General features: G+C 35.6%; 2 protein-coding genes across 4 annotated transcripts; one reads left to right on the top strand and one right to left on the bottom strand.

Moving 5' to 3' along the window:
* Positions 1–18,859: 18,859 nt before the first annotated feature.
* On the top strand, positions 18,860–20,201 carry LOC111886422 (uncharacterized). The gene has a single exon (XM_023882664.3). It carries the CDS (start codon positions 19,187–19,189, stop codon positions 20,096–20,098), a length of 912 nt encoding a protein of 303 aa, XP_023738432.1. The 5' UTR covers positions 18,860–19,186; the 3' UTR covers positions 20,099–20,201.
* A 384-nt stretch (positions 20,202–20,585) lies between these two features.
* LOC111886423 (non-specific lipid transfer protein GPI-anchored 16) lies at positions 20,586–22,092 on the bottom strand. 3 transcript variants are annotated; one of them, XM_042898157.1, is made up of 4 exons: positions 21,750–22,092; positions 21,632–21,658; positions 21,056–21,142; positions 20,586–20,984 (listed from the first exon to the last, which is right to left on the bottom strand). In XM_042898157.1, the coding sequence occupies exons 1-4, from the start codon at positions 22,075–22,077 to the stop codon at positions 20,716–20,718; spliced, it is 711 nt and encodes a 236-aa protein (XP_042754091.1). In that variant the 5' UTR covers positions 22,078–22,092; the 3' UTR covers positions 20,586–20,715. The 3 variants fall into 3 exon arrangements, with proteins under 3 accessions (XP_042754091.1, XP_023738433.1, XP_023738434.1); XM_023882665.2 differs by having other exon boundaries at positions 21,059–21,142; XM_023882666.2 differs by having other exon boundaries at positions 21,068–21,142.
* Between the last annotated feature and the right edge of the window lie 1,354 nt (positions 22,093–23,446).

Here is a 23,446-nt window from a genome sequence, read left to right as displayed (position 1 = left end):
GTCGTGGTGGCTGGGTCGTCACTGCATGCGTCATTGCAAGTGGGTCTGACAGACTCCAGAGCTCTTGCCACGTCGTGGCACTTTTACCACGTCGTGGTGGCTGACAGTTTTGGGGTTTCGCGCCCCGAACTTCAGAAATTCGTAACTTTCACATACGAACTTCATTTTCAACGTTCTTTATATTGACGTGAAGGTGAGAATACGCTCTATAACTCTCGTTTAGACTCCGTTGGCTAATTTTGACTTTATTTTTAATATATTATAAATATATTACTTTTATATTATTTTTAGTAGGTCGGGACAGGAAAACTCCGTTATAAATTCATAACTTCTTCATCTGACGTCCGTTTTCGCCTAAATTTTTATTGTTTCACTACTATTAATGAGATCTTTGATTCTCGTTTAGATTGTTTCGGCTAAAAATCACTCGATCTCAAATCGAGGATTTGGGTTGCATACTGTTAAGTCGAAACTTCGGAAAAATCATAACTTCCTCATACGAAGTCAAATTTAGGCGTTCTTTTTATGAGAGCTCTCGGTTTAACGTATCCTACAACTTTCGTTTAGATTACTAAGGCTAGATATCGCTCTATCTTAAATTTTTATTTCACATCATTCCGTGTCGTGCCGGTTCCGTCGCGAAACTTCGACAGGTCATAACTTATTCGTTATAACTCGGATTTCAGCATTCTTTATATATTCCGAAACCTCGTTTCAACTACTACAACATTATCCATAGATATCGGCTTTATCTAACATTTCATTTTGACGCTTATTTTTATCCTTAATTTATTTAAGTCACACAGTTAAGCACAAAACACATAATACAAATTCATAACTTCTTCATCTGACGTCCGTTTTCGCCTATATTTTTATTGTTTCACTACTATTAATGAGATCTTTGATTCTCGTTTAGATTGTTTCGGCTAAAAATCACTCGATCTCAAATCGAGGATTCGGGTCGCATACTGTTAAGTCGAAACTTCGGAAAAATCATAACTTCCTCATACGAAGTCAGATTTAGGCGTTCTTTTTATGAGAGCTCTCGGTTTAACGTATCCTACGACTTTCGTTTAGATTACTAAGGCTAGATATCGCTCTATCTTAAATTTTTATTTCACGTCATTCCGTGTCGTGCCGGTTCCGTCGCGAAACTTCGACAGGTCATAACTTATTCGTTATAACTCGGATTTCAGCATTCTTTATATATTCCGAAACCTCGTTTCAACTACTACAACATTATCCATAGATATCGGCTTTATCTAACATTTCATTTTGACGCTTATTTTTATCCTTAATTTATTTAAGTCACACAGTTAAGCACAAAACACATAATACTCAAATAATACACTTCTATTATTTCAAAATGTGTTACAAAGGTTAACCTAGACTATTATATCAACATTAATGAAAAGCCCAGAAACACAGGCGTTGCAGTAAATTATGGACTTTATTTGAAAATATTAGGATGGATGGGCTGGAAATGTAAATACGGAGAAGATGTTCATAACCGGTGTCCGGGTATATAACCCGTCACCATGCCATGAACCCTAACCCTAAATGCAATGCATCAGCCGCCACCTTCACCTCTTCAACTTTTGGCGCCGCACCACCACCGTGGTTGTGGTCGCCAACCACCGAAACCGACATTGTTATCGTGGGAATACCGGTCGAATGTGTTGTTGTTGGAGTCGGAGAACCACCAGTCAAAGGTCGTTGTCGCCGTTCTGCTACCGGAGAAGAAATGAGACGCAATCTCGACGTAGGTCGGTCGAGATGATCATGGCTTCATGTTTCGTGAATGTTGTTGTAATTCACTGTGGTTCTACTCATTCCCTTCACTATCCTATTGCTACGCCTCAAATCATGACCGTCGACGCCGCACCTACCGTAGTTGAAGACAAAGACTGCCTTGGAGCGTTGTGGCAACAGTCGAACAGAAGAAACCATTTACGGACGTCGTTGCTTCTGTTTCTGGGGGGGGGGTCTCTCACCTTCTCTTCTCCTGTCTCGTCGTCGTTTCATCGGTGCAACGTCCTAACTCCTTCTGCCGCCGTTAGTCGTTGTTGCTGCCCACCACTTTGATTCATTGCCGCCACCAGATGCCACCAGGTGGGTGGTCGTGTTCAGCTTTCAAACAAAGACGTACATATTTCAATTTGTGGGAATTGGTTACTTGGTTGGACTTCACGAGAAAATCCACCACCACCACCGTGAGGTGTGGCTGTCACTCTCTACCATCGTCGGCCGCCACAAGGGTGGCTGAGTGTGGGTGTGTGTGATATTTTGTGTGTGTGTTCTCATTTGGATGGTGTTGTATATTGTAACTGGTGATCGGCATGCCCGGTTTAAGGCAAGGGCAAGGAGGGCATAGGCACAGGGCCCATTTTTTGTGGGGCCCATTTTTTTAATACCATGTTCAGTTTTAGCCCAATCAAGACTCAAGAGAGTCTAGAATCGATAGCGTAGGGTAGAAAGCAGCGTCATAATGATTATAAATTATCAAATCAGTAGACTCTCAAGTTTCAAGTCTAAGTGCAGTCTTGCTAATCTAATCAATAATCAAATCAGGTAAACGATTATGAATTATCACTTTTTGTCTTCATGATTTTATCAGTTTGAGTGTTTGACATTCTATAATTGAATCACTTTATCAGATTAAGTGTTTGATAATATACCAGACTGAGTGTTTTCTACAGTTTATAATTGTCTAATTGAATACTTGAATTGAAATCTTGAATGTTGAATGAATCACTTTATCATATCAACAGTTTATTGTATATTTTTTTTATTAGAAAGTGAAATCATCAAATCACTTAATCAAATTTTCTGAAATAGATTAGTAGAATGTTGAATGAATAATTTTATCAAATTTTCTAAAATAGATTATTAGAAACTGAAATCATCAAACCAAATTATGGGATTATGTTTATTGTATAATTGTTTATCATTAGTTCATTACCACTTTATCATATTATTGTTATTAGTTAATGTTGAAATTATGAAATTTGATTGAATGTTGCATCAGACTATAATAGATTTTCAGAAATCGAAATCATATTATTAGATTATGTTAATTATATGTTTGCTTTTAAAAATATGATTATCCCATTATCAGATTATCAGATTAAGTGTATAACTTGAATGTTGAAAGTTGAAACTACTGAACTTGTAGTGATGAAGTTTAAACAACCATTTAGTAGTATTGTTTATGTAATTTATTTTGTTACACGTTAAGGCTTAAGGGCCTTCTTTTTCGGCTCGTCCTGGGCAGTTGAATCCTCAAGACCGGCCCTGGTGACCAGAATAATCAAGAAATTCACAACCACCACCGTGAGGTGGTGGCTGCCGCCTTCTATCGCCACCAGTCGCCATGTGGGTAGCAGTGTGATTTTTCTTGTGTTTATATTGCTTTTGGGATACTTGGAAGTGATGGGACTAGAACCATAACCACCACCATGAGGTGGCAGTTTCCGCCGTGAGTTGTCGTTGACCACCACTACCCGCGGTGGTAGTGGGTGGTGCCCAACCTAATGAAACCCTAGTTGACCTAATGAAACCTTAATTGGTCTAAAGACTTAGATTTTGAGCCTAATTGGCGTGTTTTGGGTTGGAAACCCTAATTAGGGTTTTGAAAACCCTAATCTTGGAGATTTTAATTTGGACTTGCCGGGACCCGTATTTGGACTGTTAGATTGGAATTTTTAATTAAGTCCAACTATATCGTATGAATGGACTAGTAGTAGATTGATAGACTTAATGGATTAATGTAATATCCCGACTCCCATGTATAATAGTAAATAAATTTACATTCATAATGTCAGAGCAACTCGACGAGTTGTATGCCCCAACTCGTCGAGTAGAGGAGTTAATGGCCGCGTGATTTTTAGAATATACTCGACGAGTTAGAGGACCCCAACTCGCCGAGTAGGTGTTGAGTGAGAAAACCCTAATTTTTAGGGTTTGTGTCCTATTTAAAGGACCTTAATCTTTCATTTCCACCTCCCTTACCACCCTAACACTTTGTGAGAAACCCTAATCGAGTTATAACCTTGTGTGAGAGAAAGAGAGGCTAACATTGTGTGTTTTAGTGCATTTTTGGAGGAAAGTTGAGGAGCAAAAGGATTGAGATGAGAGGGAGCTTTTGTATCCGATATTAATTCATTCCTAGCTTTGTTTGAAGGTAAAAAGTCACCACCTTGCTCATTGTTTGGTTAGATTTCGTTCATAGGGAGTTTAGGGCCCTTTTCCATCCTTCTTTGAGTTCTTGAGTATTTTGAGCTTGCCACGGAGTTGAGACTTTAGATCTGGACCATATGTAGTCCCTTGAGCCCAAAGAACCAAGCTTTATCAAGCTGGTGGTAAGTTTTTATGCATTAAACCCTATATAGAGCTTGTTTTGGCATTTCGAGCCCTAGATGCCATGCATGGACGTAAAACTTGCAGCTTTACGTGGTCTTTCAGCCTTTTGATGTATCTTGATTCCATGAAGCTTAAGAGTCTAGTGCCCCAAGTGTGGCACCTCAAATGGTTCACACAACATCAAATGCACTTGGAATAACTTAAAGAGAAATGAACCACTTCATGAAATCGGCTAGCCCTCACCATTCCTTCTTAGTGCATGATTTTTGGAAGAATAAGATGCTTATATAGTATGTCACAATTAGGGTTACACCATGTAAACCCTAATTGTCATGGCCTTTCATTTCCATGATCCATGGGTACAAAAACACCATGGAACATCCTATGGGTTTTATCCTAACTTGATAATCCCATGGAGCATTAGCCTACTATACAAGTATGGATGATTTACACAATCAAGCCATATATTTAATTAGTCTCCTTTTGATCACTTAATTAATTCCAAATTAATTCTTGATCAGTACTAATTAAATAATCTTATTAATATATTATAACTTATAATATATAAATAAACCTTAAGTGTATTTCTCTCATTTTAGTCTATCCAATTGCATGATGCCATGCAACCCAAATGGACCTGCCAATTGGGTCAAGTACATACCAAATATAGTTATGAACTTAGACACTAATACAACAGTCTCCCACTTGGATGAGTCTAAAACTATTATTGCGTATGACTTCAAAACCCGACTAGCAATCATAGCTTTTAAAAGCTGCTGTCGTCGAACTCTGAACAAATCACTGATGCGTCCATCAGATAAGGGATCATATATTCCTCCATTCTAGATATCATATGGACCGAGACATGGATTAAAATCATTCTCTTTGTCCATTTGTTGTTTCCCGATTTCCGATTTATGATGACCGACTAATTGAACAAATCAAATCAGTCCTGGCTTGGCCAAGCACTCCGGGGTGTCATCACTAAATCATCGAGGGGCCCACATATATCGCTTTTATCCCGAAGGTAAAAGTAATGGATAAACTTCGACTCATATGGCTTGTTCAACTACTTGTTGAATCATACACAAATGCACGTTTTATAACATCGAGTTACCAATGCGTTTTCATGCAATCAATGTATAACCAACTCATAGTAACAACTCATATCACTAGGTTTGAAGAATATAAGATATTATCGTCTCATGGGTACAAAAACACCATGAAGCATCCTTGTAGCACCCGGTTCCTGGTACGTAAATCTTATTTGAGTATTTCCCTTCTTTTAGCCTTGGACTTGGCGAGTCATAGGTCCGACTCGCCGAGTGGATGCGGGACCCGGGACACGTTTAAGTTGGCGACTCGGCGAGTCCATATCCTGGACTTGGCGAGTCACAACTGTTGGATGAAACCCTAAGTTTCAGGGGTTTGAACCCTATTTAAACGACTTATCCGCCCCAACCTCTCCCCCATTCACCCTCAGAGCCCTGTATCTCTCTCTAGCCTTGTTTCCTTGTGAGTTTGAAGTGTTTTGTGGTGTTCTTGAAGTTTATTTGAATGAAAAGAAGAGGGAATCAAGAAGAGGAGAAGGAGGCCAAGCATCTCTGTGTCATTCCAACGTTTCCCCTAAGTTATAGCTCGTTTCCCCTATGTTTTTAAGCTTATTGTCCCTTATAGCTCCATTAAAGTCCTTTTTGAGCCATTTCCAAGATTGTGCATGCTTGAGGGTTTGCAATAAGTCGATTGGCCTCTAGATCTAGGCAAGATTGAGCTCCAGGAGCTCAGATCTGTTAGCTTTATGGCCCCATGTTGCTTGTTCAACCTAGATCTACCCTTTTGAGGCATTTTGAACCCTAAAATCCATATTGGTGAATATCTACACGTAAAGTTGGAAACTTTACGTGTGATTCGTGTCCTAGAAGTCTAGATCTGTGAATGGCATGGACTGGAATCGAGCAAATCCGTGTATTTAGTGGGTGCATGGCAACGACTCGGCGAGTCGTTCATATGACTCGGCGAGTCTGTTCGCGAGTCTCCGAGTTTGTCCCCTTTTCGTAGTGTCGAGTGAGCAGTGAGTCATGGGGTGTGACTCAGTGAATCGGAAGCTGAACTCATCTTTGAAGGTACTCGGCGAGTCAATGCCCTGACTCGGCGAGTTCAAGGCAATCTCCTTAGACCAAGAACAGACTCGGCGAGTTGTTCATACAACTCGGCGAGTCTTAGCATAAGTGTTCATCGGATGAAGATGAACTCGACGAGTTGTTCATACAACTCGGCGAGTAGGATGAAGGAATTGAATATCAGTTTAGAAGGAGAACTCGTCGAGTCGTCGCCTAACTCGACGAGTAGAAACGGGATCCAGGACAATCGTTTGGGTAGGGACTCGGCGAGTTGGAAAGCCAACTCGGCGAGTCGGGTCAACTGAAAGTTGACTCTGTCTGTGACTTAGGGCATGATCGGGGGTAAAATGGTCATTTTACCCAAAGGACAGTTAGCAGTGTTTGATTGGGTACGTTGTGGGAATTGCAGCCGGAGGATTTCCGGAGCAGCAGCAACAGTAGACAGTCAGTTCCCGATCAGATCAGCAGCTACTTCGAGGTGAGTTACCTTCCAGTAGCGGTGGGTCTACGGCCACAATGCCGGCCCACCGGTAGGAGTTGTATGTTAGATGATTGTCTTTGTGATATCATCTAGGTTTGCTACTACCTGATATGTTATATGCTGGCATGATATGTATATGTGATAGTTGTAGAGTTCGGTTGTTAGGACCGAAGGGTAGGTCAGACACCCCAGATATGTCTGACAGTACGTGATGATATGTTTGCATGCTGGGTTGTTATGTTATATGCGATAAAGGTAGTAAGAGGGGACTAGTCCCCGAGGATCGGTTATTAGGACCGATGGGTAGTCAGCACCCTAAAATGGCTTGACACGGGTAGTCAGCACCCCAGAATGGCTTGACACGGGTAGGACGGCACCCCAGAATGGCCGTACCGGGTAGTCAGGCACCCCATAATGGCCTGGCAGTATGTATGTTATGTGTTTGTATGGTATGTGGTACGATGGGGGAACTCACTAAGCTTTGTGCTTACGGTTTTCAGTTTTGGTTTCAGGTACCTCCTCAGCTAGGGGAAAGGAGTCGGCGCGGTAGCAGCATGTCACACACACACTCTCTGGTTTCCGGATTTACGAGCTTCACTGGGATTTGTACTATGATATTTTAATTGGTTGTATGATTTGGCTTTTAGACATGGTTCACGTTGTGTTATGGTTTGATCAACAATGTTTTTAGTTATTAATATTTTCTAAAGTAATGTTTTAAAACAAAATTTTTGGTCGTGAAAATTGGGTCGTTACAATCCTATGGGTTTTAGCCCAACTTGATAATCCATGGAGCATTAGCTCATTATACAAGTGTGGATGATTTACACAATCAACCCATATATTTAATTAGTCTCCTTTTTATCACTTAATTTATTCCAAACTAATTCTTGATCAATACTAATTAAATAATCTTATTAATATATTAGAAATTATAATATATTAATGAACCTTAAGTGTTATTTCTCTAATTTTAGTCTATCCAAATGCATGATGCCATGCAACCCAAATGGACCATGCCAATCGGGTCAAGTACATACCAAATATAGTTATGGACTTAGACACTAATCCAACAGTATGATGGGGGAACTCACTAAGCTTCGTGCTTATGGTTTTTATTTTTGGTTTATGGTACTTCTTTTGCAAAAGGGAAGGAGTCGACATGATTTCAACGCATCACACTATGTTTGCTACACATAAGATCTTTGGGATTATACCCTGATATTGTTTCATTATGACATGTTCTGAATATTGACATATTGGTTGATATGGGATGACACAATGGATGTTTTTATACTTTTGGTTTTATAATAACTTAATTAAAAATGAAATTTTTGGTCTTGAATTTTGGGATGTTACAGTACTGCTTTGTGTTGTCACTCAACAAACTTGGTCATGTTTATATCGATATGTTGTTATGCTTTACTGGGATTATATGCTTATTGGATATGTATATGTCGACATGTCGTGTGTGGTTGGGTTGAGGAGGACTAGTGTAGACTGAAGGCCAAGAGACCTAAGGGGGTCCCAGATAGACTGCAGGCTTCAGGAGCATACCAGTTAGGCCGAAGGCTCAGAGAACGTTCCAGATAGGCCGAAGGCCCCATGAGGCGTACCAGTCATGCCGAAGGTTCTTTGAGCGTACATGATAGTTTGTAGGCCGATGTGGCATTCCAGTCAAGCCGGAGGCTATGCATGCATGTTGTTTGTTTGCTATATGTATTGTATGGTGGTACTTTGGGGGAACTCACTAAGCTTCACTCTTATAGTTTCAGTTTATTGTTTCAAGTGCTTTACAAGACCGTGGCAAGGTGAAGACGTGACCGTACACATCCTGAATTTTATGTTGCTGATCTTGAGGAAACTCTGATTTTTAAATAGTGCTTTTGGAAAAAAAATGGCTTTGTAAAAACTTTTATTAGTAAATGGGTTATTTTGAAAAGTTTAAATTAGTTGTGATTTTCTAGGCGTTACAATTAGGATGTTAGATGTTTGTGTGACTCTTGCATGTATTATGTGTTGGTATGCTTACCGGGCAAGGCTCGATGCCGAGTGGGGTTCAATGACTGTATTGTATGCTATTATCTTAGTGATTATCACATGTATTTGTATGACTATATGTTTATATGTGTACCGGTCGGGGGCCTGATGGATGACAAATCTGTATATCGAGTGGGGCTCGATGCCGGGCGGGCCCCGATGTAGGCCCGATGAATGACGGGTGCCCAATATGTGTTCATTATGTATGTTATGTGGTATTTTGGGGAACTTACTAAGCTTTGTGCTTATAATTTTCAGTTTATGTTTCAGGTACTTATGGTTCGAAAGGGAAGAGCCTAGAATGATTGCAGAGCACACACCACCTTATTCCGCATTTTATGATTTACTATGATATTTTAGGATGTATTGATACACTTGGTTCCACTTTGGTCTCATGATGATGTTTTGGATTATCCGTTTTACTAATTTAAAAATGAAATTTTTGGTTTTAATGTTTGAGATGTTACAAGTTGGTATTAGAGCCTTTGTTTGAGGGATTCAGACGTACTCTCGGGTATGTCTGAACTCAAACCGAGGGTTTGGTAAAAATTTTCAAAAAGAAATGTTTTATAAAAAAAGTGTTTCTAATACAAGAAAAGGGTGTGGTGCATGCGATCGACTGATCTCAAGTAAGTTTTCCTAGAATACCCATACATGATTTATAATATGTTTTGATTTATGAATATGTGAATCGCATGCTAGTTAGGGCTAAGGATCTGCTCAAGATTTGCATGATAGAATGCCAGGAGAGATGCTTTTATACGCATACTGTATGAGCTTGTAAACTTTCATGCTAGTACTGACAGTGATAAGATGACATGATTAGGTTATGCTAGATTTCGATTACTCGATGCTCGAATGCTGCTTTCTTCGTGCTTTTTAAGAGTTTTCACCAACATCAACTAACTAGTAAACGGATCGATATGTTAAGTTACATATTGCGGAAACTAAATAATTTTGGAAGGTTAGGTTTTAACGCTATTGCGCAACTCTTGTTTGAGTCCAACTGTTGTAATGTGAGACATTTCATTAGAAGAATTATCTGGTGTCAGTGATATGTAATTGTATTTATGAGATACTTAGAGGATGCTGGTAGAAGTTCCTTTTGCAACTGATAGCGGATAATGGTGTGGTGGTTGCCATAGGAAAACCTAGGAAGAGATTTAGTACTGGGAGCCTTATCTTGATGAGGATTTATTTGTAAGGAGTGACTTGGATAATTCAAGGCAATCCTTGAGGAAAGAACGGATAGATGTGGAAGGTAGTATGTGTAACGCCCGGGTTTCAGGGCTAAGCATTTTTGTCAATGTAATAGTCTAGGTCAACTCTTGTAACTCTTTTTGAAGTAATAAAGATGAAATATTTGAGTATTATGTGAATTATATGTGTTTATTATTTAATTATAAATGTATAATTAATAAAGAATAAAAATGAGCGTCAAAAATTAAAGTGTGAGATAATCCCGATATCTCTACATAAAGTTGTAGAATATGTCTCAAGGTTTCCGTGCATATAAGGAACGCCGAAATCCGAGATATAACGAAGAAGTTATGACCCGTCGAAGTTTCACGACAGAACCGGCACGATACCGGGAAGCGTGAATAGTGAATTTACGATAGAGCGAGATTTAGCCTTAGTTATCTAAACGAAAGTCATAGAATATGTTAAACTAAGAACATCGATAAAAAGAACGCCCAAATCTGACTTCGTATGAAGAAGTTATGAGATTTTAAACAGACCAATCCTGTCCCGGCTTGTTAAAAATATAAATTTAAAAATAAAGTCAAAATTAGCCGACGGAGTCTAAACGAAAGTTGTAGAGTACGTCTTCACCTACGCGTGGATATAAAGAACGTTAAAACGGAGTTCGTATGAACGAGTTACAAATTATAATAGCATATTTACGTATTAAAATAAAGTATAAATCATGTATACGTACACATATATATACATATGTATATATCATTAGAAAGGTATCGACGATGCGGTCATTATAAGACTAATGTTGAGTTCTTTCGACATTAGTTTAGTACAAATATCATTAAATCCATTTATAATAGTATTATAGAGGGGTGTTTAGTTGTTTATATAACTAAATGGTCATTAAGTAATTATGGAGGGTAGTTTTTGAAAATTCAATTAGTATAAATAAGAGCCTTGGGCTCTCATATTTCTTGCACCATTCTCTTGATTCAAGAGTCTTTCTCTCCTTATCCCCCGAGCATTTCGGTCCCTCGTGATTCGACTTCTCTTTCTGTAGCTTAGTATAGTAAGGTGAGCGCTGAAGCGTTGCACGAATCTTTCTTAGAAAGATTCAGCGACGAAGTTCTGCCCCTGCAGAGCCCGACTCCTAGCTAAAACCCCCTTGTAAGTAAGTTATGCTTAACTTATTTTAATATAGCGTATATTTAAAATTAGTATTGTTATTATGAACTTATAATAAATATTTGAGCTATTATTATAACTTATATAAGTGTCGTTATAATAATTTTTTTTAACTACTCGCGGTACGGGGAATCTGGTTTAAAGGGCCGCATAGGGTTGTTGGATTTCAGAAGTGCCATATGCCAAAATGGTCCTGCCCTCCGGTGTTTTATGTCTGGCCCATGTCTGTACATAGTGGTTGGAAAATATTGTTTAACGCTTATATAATAATAATAATACTAAGACTAATAGTTGGTCACGGTAAATATTAGACTAAAATTTAACGATAATAATGCTAGGTTTCGTCGAAGGAAAATAGAATCGTTAGAAACAAGCGCTGCCCGATTTTGGAATCATCACCTTAACAAGTGAGTGCATAGTTACTTTCAACTTACACATAGATATGAAGTATTTTATATAAATTACGTGCTATGTGTGCATATTATCTAAATACTTGCTATCTATGCTAGATGAACGTTGTTATACATGTTTTCAATGATTTAAACTGTATATGTATTTTATATCTACGAAAATGTTGGGGTAAAACATGGGTAGATGCAATAGGTGATGTGTGATAAAATGATGAGAGGCCTCGATGTTGATGTTGTTGATTCTGTCATCTAGCGGAGTATGGATGACGACCACGGACTCTTCTAGACAGTCCAGTGGAACACTAGCAGGCTCGCAACCTGTAGGTGTTTGTGAACGATATGTTCACCGGTGTACTCCATCCCCCGCATGGTTGCCTTTAGGACATTTATTGCTGAGGAATCCCCTTAGCAGTAGTGTCCGTCCCGATGATGATCCTTAGGCTAGGTCCCTTATGACAGGTGTTTAGGGACGTAAAGTGAGGATAACGGGAACGGGTAATCGAGTTATTGTTGATCGATGAAATTAATAAACTTATTTATTGTGGGTTGAAAACCCTATGTGCTCACCAGGCTCCCAAGCCTGACCCACCCAGTTTTATGTATTACAGGTAGTGGTGCATGAGCATAGGTGTGATGTTTTGGACGAGGGATTACGGATATAGGCATGTAGATATGAAATAATGTAGTAAGGCTTATATTGTACTGTTTATGCTTTTGATCTGTATGAACATGACATCCCGAGTCTTTTAATGAAATACATTTCTATGGAAATGCTTTTGATAAATCTTTATCATATTTTTGTTTTGGGACAAATTCCGCAACACTTTCATTTAAAATGTAACTCTGATTTTTAAACAAAGCATAAACAAACCGGTCTTTTATGGCCGTGATTTTGGGGATGTCACAGTATGACCAGGTACTACTGGAAACAGAAGATCCGTACTCCAGTCAATGAGCTGCGATGAGACCAGGAAGCTTGTAGAGCATGAGACTCCTCTCTCTCTCTCTCTCTCTCTCTTTCTCTCTCTCTCTCTCTCTCTATATATATATATATATATATATATATATATATATATATATATATTGATGCATATTCTGGTATTTTATATGGTCTATTTTTAGTATGGTGACTCTTCGAGATAGATCGGTTGGTAGTTCTTGTGCTGGTGAGGGCTCGGGCTCAGGTTATGGAGCCGGGTAGTTGGACGATCAGACGTGGGAGTTCATTTCGTATGAGATTACCCGCAACATTCTTGAGCAGACTCATATGATCTTTGGTACGATCAAGGAGAGTATCATGGAGGTGTTAGAGGAGCATTTGGGCTCTTTCCGTTTTGAGATGGTAGCTTTGATTGGGACGCGTTCACTAACCTTCAGGGAGTTCCGGGCATGCGGGGCTCTAAATTACCACGGGGAGAAGGACCCGATTGTGAGCAGACGTTGGCTAACGGATGTCGCTAACGCCACCCGCACCAGCAGTTGTCCCGATGGGGTAAATGTCATACTTGCTTCGATTTAAATACTTACAATATAACATTTTATTGAAATATTTCACGTATATTTGAAAAAAACGGTAATTTATTATTATTATTATTGGATAATATAAATGACGAAAACAATATTAAATTTTTTCCCGAAAATTTTAATTCATTTTGCATTTTAAAAATATTTTTTTTATCTCCAAAATGAATGACTAGGATTGCGTTCCCATGTTTCACAAAATATGATGGTCTCATATGAATTTAACTCTCTTTCTCTCTCTCTCTCTCTCTCTCTCTCTATATATATATATATATATATATATATATATATATATATATATATATATATATATATATATATATATAGGTTCCGTTGAGATTAAAAATAAAATAGATATCTTGAGATTCAACCTCAACCACATATTTCAAGTCTGCCGCTCTAACCCTTCGACGTATTGGCGCGGTAGGCCTGTTATAATCATAAATGATTATATAACGTCACCCGTTCCTTTCTCCTCCGCCACCATCCCTACCACCATAACCGCCACCGCCAGTCCACCACCACTACCACCACCTTTGACACCATCCGACCCCACCACTGTCATTTCCGTCACTTATACCATCGCCACTTCTGTCACCACCAACTTTTCTGCCACTGTCATAATCATATATGATTACTCAGTCTGTGAATAGACACACACACACACACACACACACATATATATATATATATATATATATATATATATATATATATACTAATAAAAGAGTAGTCCTTTCTCTTCCGCCACCATCCCTACCACCATAACCGCCACCGCCAGTCTACCACCACTACCACCACCTTTGACACCATCCGACCCCACCACTGTCATTTCCGTCACTTATACCATCGCCACTTCTGTCACCACCAACTTTTCTGCCACTGTCATAATCATATATGATTACTCAATCTGTGAATAGACACACACACATATATATATATATATATATATATATATATATATATATATATATATATACTAATAAAAGAGTAGTCCTTTTGCCAAGTGTCATAATATTAGAACTCCTAATTAATATGATGCCACTTGTCATTCTATTAATTCTCCATTTTAAATTCATTAAACCTCCTAATTAATGTGATGTTATTTGTCAATCTATTTATTCTTTATTTTAAATTTTAAATTTTAAATTCTATATTATTGTTTTCATTAGTTCACAAATAAAAAGAGTCTAATATATATGATAAATTAATTACACATATTTATTTGAATCAATAATTATAATTTTACATAACTAATAAAAAAAATCTCTTAATTAATAATGTATTTAAAACTTTATATAAAATAATTGATTAATAATTTTGACTTTTTTACTATGAATATTTAATCAATTTTGTAACCGTGGTTTCCACGGGTTATAAACTAGTATGTATGTATATATATATATATATATATATATATATATATATATATATATATATATAATCATTTATGATTACACATACACTGCTGCTGTCGGTACACTAGAGCGTTAAAGCGACAAATGAGAAATGTGTGACTCATGTTGAATCTCAATCTAAAAATCTCTATTTTTTTAATTTCAATCGAACTGTCTCATATATATATATATATATATATATATATATATATATATATATATATATATATATATATATGATTAATTATGGACCAATCGTTTTAGTTATTTTAAGAAAGTAATTAATGCATATTAAATGATGAAGATGTAATTAATATTCATTATATCTTCAACATGTAATATGCATTAATTACTTTCTTAAAATAACTAAAAGGATTGGTATAGAATCAATCATAATGCACGCAATAGATAATGAAAAACAAAATAACCTAACGATATATATATATATATATATATATATATATATATATATATATATATATATATATATATAGGGTAAAGTGAATATACCTAACAACCTTATATAAGCTTAGGTACCTAACCACATTATACTACATTGTCTTGCATTATATTTCCATTGCAATCGTTTAAGGTTCTTAAACTTCAACCCATAACTTGATTTACTTCCAAGATTTTCAGACATTCACCATTATATTACTCCTACACCATTTGATTTGTCGGTAGTATATGAAGCCCACCAGAGGGTCTCTGATAGAAAGACGTCATTTGAAGGAAGATAATGGTGAAAGTCTACAGATTTTGGAAGCAATCAAGTTATGAGGTTGAATTTTAAGAACTTTGGGTGATTACAATGCAAATATAATACAAAATTACATAGTATGATTTGGTTAGGTACCTAAACTTATATAAGGTTGTTAGATATATATATATATATATATATATATATATATATATATATATATATATATATATATATATATATATAGGCTCAGGTTCATTTGAGACCATTCTAATTTTGTGAGACCGTGAGACCAAATTTAAAAATAACTAAAAAAATTTCTTTTTTAGTTATAAAAAAAGAAAAAAAATATTATTTTCGGAACTTGAATTAACTAAAAAAAATAAAAAAAAATTCCGTTTTTTTTTGAAAAATACGTGAAATATTTTAATAGAATATTACACTGACATATTCTAAAAAATAATTTTAAAATGCATAATAAATGGAAAAATCTAAAAATTCTTTTTTTAAATATTATTTTCGGAACTTGAATTAACTAAAAAAAAATAAAAAAATAAAAATAAATTCCATTTTTTTTTGAAAAATACGTGAAATATTCTAATAGAATATTACACTGACATATTCTAAAAAATAATTTTAAAATGCAGAATAAATGGAAAAATCTAATAATTCTTTTTTTAAATATTATTTTCGAAACTTGAATCAACTAAAAAAAATAAAAAAAATAAAAAAAAATTCCATTTTTTTTAAAAATACGTGAAATATTCTAATAGAATATTACACTGTACATATTCTAAAAAATAATTTTAGAATGCAAAATAAATGGAAAAATCCAAAAATTCTTTTTTTAAATATTATTTTCGGAACTTGAATTAACTAAAAAAAATTAAAAAAAATAAAAATAAAATAAAAAAATGCGACCCACGATCTCACAAAATATAAGTGGTTTCAAATAAACCTAACCCTATATATATATATATATATATATATATATATATATATATATATATATATATATATATATATATGAGAGAGAGAGAGAGAGAGAGAGAGAGAGAGAGACTCAAGATCAAATAAGAAGGAAAATTTTGATAGGAAGGTAAGAATTTTTTTTTTCTACATATTTTTTTCGCGAAGATGATTCATTTGTAAGATGATTCACAAATTTTTTTTTCAAAAAAACATCTCGATGATTCATTTATACAATGATTTTGTTGTTATTCACTAAAATTGTCACAAAAGTGAATTTTTTCTTAATATACTTATAAATGAATCATAGAGATGTTTTTTTGGGAATTTTTTCTTGTGAATCATCTAGTGATTCATTTCTTTTGTTCGTCAAAAAAATATGTAGAAAAAAAACTCCTTACCTTCCTACCGAAAAAAATTTCTTACCAGATCTCTATCCTCTCTCTCTCTCTCTCTCTCTCTCTCTATATATATATATATATATATATATATATATATATATATATATATATATATATATATATATATATATATATATATGTATATAGGAATGAGTTTTATGGAAAACAAATAAGTAGGACAACATCTACCGGAACCAATAATCAGATGACACGTGTCAATTTCTTTATTCACAAGTAATGTATTGTGGAAGTTATTATGGAAGTGATGTGTTGTCATGTTTTCATTGGTTCAAATATGTGTTGCCCTAATCATTCATTTTCCATATAACTCTTCTCTCTCTCTCTCTCTCTCTCTCTCTCTCTCTCTATATATATATATATATATATATATATATATATATATATATATATATATATATATATATATATAATTGTTTGATCAATGTCGGTAGTTTTGTGCTGGGACAAACAATGCATATATAATAAAGAAGAACAAAGTTGTACAAGTACACTACAACTCCACTTCACCTCCTCTGCATTTACTAAGTAAACCGTCAATACACATTTTGACCCCCTCAAGAAAACCATTGTTTTATATGACGTATAATAAAGTAAACAACAATAGGAAAAACTGCAAAATTAGTCCATATGGTTTGCTGTTTTCTTTGACTGAAGTTCAAAAAAATTTCAACTTGCAAAATTAGTCCTTTTGACGTGGTATGATTGTGGTTTTAGTCTCTAAAACTAATGACCATTAATTCTAATCTGTTAAGTTTTACCTCTTATTTTATTACTTATTAAACACCAACTCCCATACTTTAAGAATGTGAAGTAAATACCCCTAAATATCATTCCACTCCAAAACCATCACCAACATTGCGACTACGGCACCGTCACTACTTCCCATTGTCTCTCCTCTTCTATCTTCACCCTTCTTTTTTCTTTTTCTTCTTCTCTCCTTTTTATAGATCATTAAAGCTTCTTTAAAATATGCATCTTCAAATCTTGTAGCATCTTTAATATACTTCAAGCTACTTTGAGCAAAGATGTTTAGAATAAAATCATATGGATTCATTTTGCTATCTAATGTTTGTTGATTTAAGTGTTGATAGTTTTAAGCTTGGGCGTAGTGGTGGTTTGGTTAAAAAATAAGACAACGAAACCCCAAATTCACAATCACCAACATCCACATTCCAAAAACGGACAACCAGGACTTAACAAAAGTTCAATAAAATCAAAACAATCCAATTGCTTTTGCATCAATTCGATGAAACCGAAGAAAGTGTTTAGATAGAGATTGATATCTTCTTGCATGTTCAGACAAAAACGAAACCGACATCATCCTCATAACTTACATATATGAAATTAACACCCCTTTTGTTCAAGGGTGATGAAGATGACGATGAGATTTTTTTTTTCCTTCTGCAATCTAAAATTGATGAACTCAAAACTAGCACTACACTTGTTCACCTAGTTTTTTCAACTGCAATTATTCATCAGAACTTGTAAATCCAAAATCGATGAACCAAATCCACATAAATCAAGACCTTGCATCAAATAATTTTCCATGTTCCTCTTGATTTCTGGATGAAATCCATGGAAATTCCACAAAAAATCCAAAGAAACCTAGATGTATGTTACCATTATATAAAACACGAATACATAACTATTTTATTTTGGACAACTTATTTGAAACCCAATAGGCAACCTCTCAACCTAATTGGTAGGCTCATCCAAACAACATGACACTTTTATCTTATTTAAGGGTCAAAAAATAGTAGTTAAATATCACATCTGGATGAGATAGTAGTTAGATTTTAGGTTTATGGTAAAAAAATAATATTAATAAATTAATATTAGTATTATCAACATTTAATTAGTTGGATGACAAAACAATCATTTCAACACACTTAACATACTAAGAGCCTGTTAATGTTAATTTTAAGGACCAAAATTACAATTAAACCACGCTACAAAAAAAGAAGTATTTTTGTATGCTAAAACTTTTTTGGATTTAAGAAAACATTGCAAACCAGGGGTGCCATTTGTGAAGTTTTTCTCCAATAATTATATTAATTTTGTTCGATTGTGAGAAAGATATTTGCCTGTCGAACCTGTATCTTCTCTACCAGATGCCATTTTCTTCACTAATCAAAGATTTTTCCACAGAACTCATATCTAGACTCTCTTGCTTGCCCATCATAACTTAAAGAATATTGCCCTATTTTCTTTTCAATTGCAAGAAACCTTGACAAAATTTGGTGATTTCAGAACCCACCCGCAAACTCTTCTTTGGAGCTAAGGGTTGGTGGTGTTTCTTGAATCTAGGGCTATTATATCGATAGCCAATTCCTATCCCACCTTCAACAACAAAAAAAGTACGAAAATTTGTCATTTTAAATGAGGGATTTCCCTTCTTGCTTTGGCGAAAATGGTGTTCAAATCGCTGATGCTTCGTCTTCATCAAGTGCTTCGATTACTACAGCTAGTGGTAAAATTGGTCAGAATCTCGTTACTTGTGTTTATCAGTGTAGATTGCGCAATTTTTCTTGCTTCATTATCACTGTTACTTGGACTAAAAACTTGATGGGTCAAGGTCTTTCTGTTCAAATTGACGATTCCACCAATCAATGTTTGTGTAAAGTTGAAATTAAACCATGGTTGTTCTCCAAACGAAGAGGGTGTAAGAATATTGAAGTGAGTTCTAAGTTAATCGACATTTATTGGGATTTAGCGTCTGCAAAATTCGGTTTTTCACCCGAGCCACTTGAAGGCTTTTATTTTGCCATTGTGGTAAACCAAGATTTGATCTTGGTGTTAGGGGATATGGAGAAGGAAGTGCAAAAGAAGGTAGACGTGTCCTCCTTTGCCCCAAATGTTGTTTTCTTGTCGAAAAAAGAGCATATTTTTGGGAAGAAAGTGTATGCCACTAAAGCTCGATTGTGCGGAAAAGGGAAAATGCATGATGTTTCGATTGAATGTGATGCATTGGGCACCAATGATCCATATCTATTGATCCGTGTAGATGGTAAAACAATGATGCAAGTGAAACATCTTAGATGGAAATTCAGGGGAAACTATACGATTTTGGTGGATGGATTGCCAGTTGAAGTGTATTGGGATGTGCACAATTGGCTCTTTGGTAAACTAATGGGAGAAGCTATTTTCTTGTTTCAGACTTGTTTATCAGCTGAGAAATTGTGGGCGAGTCCATCTATGTTGGATTCCTCTTGGTCAGGCTCGTGTTCTAGAGATCCACATTCACAAGGTTTAGGTTTCTCTTTAGTGTTGTGTGCTTGGAAAAACGAATAGAATTAGGCTTTTAGTTAATACGTTTTCTATGATGTTATGCAAGATGTTATCCAGATACATATTTATCTTGACTTCGACTATAATTGATGCATTATCTTTTCAATTCTTTTGAATCTTTTAACTTTGATTTCGATAACAGATTGTGCTTGACTCCTTGTATGCTTAGGGGTTCTTTTCGACTTAATGAGCTTAATGTGTTAAGCTCTTAATTTGGATAGTTATATACATGGCTGTTTCTTTTTGACTTAATCCAGAGAGAATGACCAAATGGGTTAAACCAAAAACGTTGGCTTGATCTATAAAGACACCAACCCTTTACCCATTTCCCCTTGTTCTTCACGTTAAAGTTGACGAGCATTGTCGAAATTGTTTGTTAGAATGTAAGGGTAAAATGGTCGTTTAGTCTCATTCAGACGGGTTGTTTCTTCTAGAAAAGAAATAGACGCATCACTTTATCCGGACATACATCAGTGATGTACCCATTCAATCACAGCAAACATGATACTTATGCTTCGATTTCCATTATATCCACAAAGTATAAACACGGTTTTCTTTTATATTCCACTATGTGTACTTTTTTTGCTACCCGAAATACACCAAATGACATATTTAGGACATTAGAGAATGAAACGGAAGATAAAGACTTCACGGAAATTAGTCACTGCGATTGCTGCTACTGTTAGCAAGAGAACAGGCTGAGAAACCATTAATGGAGGATTTGAAGAGGATGCTGCAGGTGTAAGCACGGGTCTGATGCCCGAACCAACTGTTTGACCTTTCCGGGCAGCTGGTGCTGATGCGGGCGGTGCCCCGGGCAGGTCACGCGCGTCTAAGTCGTCTGAAGTCGTATCAGATGGTGATGGGGCCAACGATGATGTCACGGAACCTGAAAATAGCCGAGTTTTTAAGAATCTTTTTGGATTCATTTTGATTTGTATAAAAATTTACGGGTCTTACTACCGCTTGGACCTGGTGGAATGTCTGGAGAATCAGCAGCTGGTGGAAGAGCTCGTGGAGGAGGAGGAGGAACAAATAATGCTGGACCTGTTCATATGTAAGTTTTCACTCCATCAATTATGGAATTCCATGATTGGGGATTAATTTGCTGTTGATGTTATCATTAGTGGTTGCAAAATGGGTTAGGGTTAAATGCAAGAAATTGCAACGCACTTTCATATCTTGTTTTTGTAGCATCCTACTTTCACTTCGTCCTATTACAACATTGTACTTCTGAAATCTACCGGATTATAGCAATGTCATTCAAGTACATAACAATTTTCAATAGAATTTTAAAAATACGCCTTGATAAAAAAAATGGAAATAAAATGCTATAATCAGATAGATTTTTCAAAGTACAATATACCTTAATAAAAGAAATATCGAAAACAAAATGTTGTAATAGACAAAAATTAAAGTTATATATATGCTATAATAAACAAATAAATGAAAGTACATTGCTGTTTCATTCATTTAGTCCTACCAAACTCTAGGTAAACGGGTCAAACATCTAGCTATATGATAATCGGAAAATACCTGCGGGAGGTAGAGGAACACCAGTAGCTGCAAAAAAACGGAAAAAAAAAAGGAAGTTAGAACTTTACATAAGTGCCAAGTGAAACTGAATATTTAAAAAAAAAAAAAAAAACGTTACATTTGCATTGCAATGGGACACTTTTAGAGTTACACACTCTTGGGAGAGTAATAGCTAATGCTTGGTTGATTGCACTGGGTAGAGTAACAGGCACGTTTCCTGTAACTATAAGACACATGCACTCTGAGCTGGTGGTCATCAGAGATTCAACCGCAGAACAGCAGCCTGCAGTTGGTGATCCACCATTTGCACTGCTTCCGGTGATAAAATTTACACATGGACTGAAGGTGGCAAGCATCGACACACTGCATGGAGTGCTGATTTGGCTGTTAACTGTAATAACTGAAAGCGCTAGAGTTATTGCTAATAAACACGTTACACGTTCCATGGTTGATGAAGAATGGTGATGTGATTGTGGGAGTTGTGTTTAATTTGTAGAAATTTATAGGTTTGTTGGTTTGATGACTGGTGGTATAGGAGTTGAACCACCTTTGACTGGGTCAGGGAGTGTTTGGTTGATCTGGTTTGACTTGAAATATATATAAAAGGAAAAAAAAAATGTACCTCAATCTTAGGAAATCATAAATCTATAGGTTGTGTTTGTTAAACTAGACAAGACTGGACAAACATTTTTTAAGGTAATTTTTTATGATAGATGGTTTAGAGGGTATTCATGTCTTTTGCACATACCAGAGGTCGAGAACCCTGTTAAATCTTTTTTGGTAGGACCATAAATTACAAATTTTGTATCGTTGATATTGGTCACAGTTGTAGTTAGTTTTGGTGAAAAATAGTCTTACTAGTGAGTTAATCTAATTAAATTGCTCATGAATAACAAACACTGACATATAATTGAATTGTATTTCTAGAAGTTGCTATAGGGTTGTAGTGTTAGTCAACGGTGGTCAATGGTAAAGGTGGTGGATTTACTGGAGGACGCAGATGGTCTGCTCAAATTGCAGGGTTGTTGAGAAAACAAGACATTAACACTAGTGATCTTTGACCACCTGTCCCAAAAGAAAGAGACTTATAGGTTTGACTTTTGATTATCTTGTTCTTAGTAATATACAACTTCAAAGTGGGTAAGATTTGTTTTGTTCACGTATGAGTTATCAGAGCATCTGAAGTGAATCAAACTCTCAACTATTTTTTTTTATTTATATGTTATGTCATACGTACCATATGATCAATAACTTACATATAATTTATTTTATTGAATTCATCTTCATTGTAACTTTTCAAATAGAAGACATGTAACTAGGTTTTATCTTTTTATTTTCTAATATAGATTTGAAGTTGTATTATTATTATTATTTTTTTTTGAACCGGCAAATCTAATCTACTTCTAAGCTAACAACACTTATTACACCTATGTCCACGACGGGACTTGAACCCTCGACCTCAAAGAGGGAGGCACCACCTGATACCGTTGTGCTACAAGCCCTTTGGTTGTATTATTATTTTGATAAGTATTTTTTCTCTCTTGTAAATAGGTTTGTTTATTTAATAGTAGCAAATAAGTCATTTGGCGGTGTTTGGATAAATGGATAACCAAATTGTGACCAATTTTTGCATGTTTGAATGTACTTGAATGTGAAGATATCAGAAGAAAGTTACACGACTTCGGATAAATCGTTCACCGAATGAATTTGTGATTTGAACATTTGTTAGTGCCTTCACGATTTGAAAGTTCAACAAAATAAAAAATTAATTAGTATCCACATCAACAGTAATATTTATGTAGTTATTTTATAGAT

This window comes from Lactuca sativa, chromosome 9, assembly GCF_002870075.4.
Source record: "Lactuca sativa cultivar Salinas chromosome 9, Lsat_Salinas_v11, whole genome shotgun sequence".
In the NCBI taxonomy this organism is placed as follows: Eukaryota; Viridiplantae; Streptophyta; class Magnoliopsida; order Asterales; family Asteraceae; genus Lactuca; species Lactuca sativa.
Note: the sequence above shows the minus strand (reverse complement) of the source record. Positions and strands in the feature narration are given on the sequence as shown.

Bases quoted from the DNA above. Each gene is read 5' to 3' on its own strand.
- LOC111886423 (XM_042898157.1), bottom strand. From the start codon at position 22,077: ATGGAACGTGTAACGTGTTTATTAGCAATAACTCTAGCGCTTTCAGTT. The intron at 21,143-21,631 runs GTATTTTCCGAT...ACATATGAACAG, and splicing joins TGTTCCTCTACCTCCCGCAG to GTCCAGCATTATTTGTTCCT. The intron at 20,985-21,055 runs GTAAGACCCGTA...GGCTATTTTCAG, and splicing joins TCCACCAGGTCCAAGCGGTA to GTTCCGTGACATCATCGTTG.
- LOC111886422 (XM_023882664.3), top strand. From the start codon at position 19,187: ATGAGGGATTTCCCTTCTTGCTTTGGCGAAAATGGTGTTCAAATCGCT.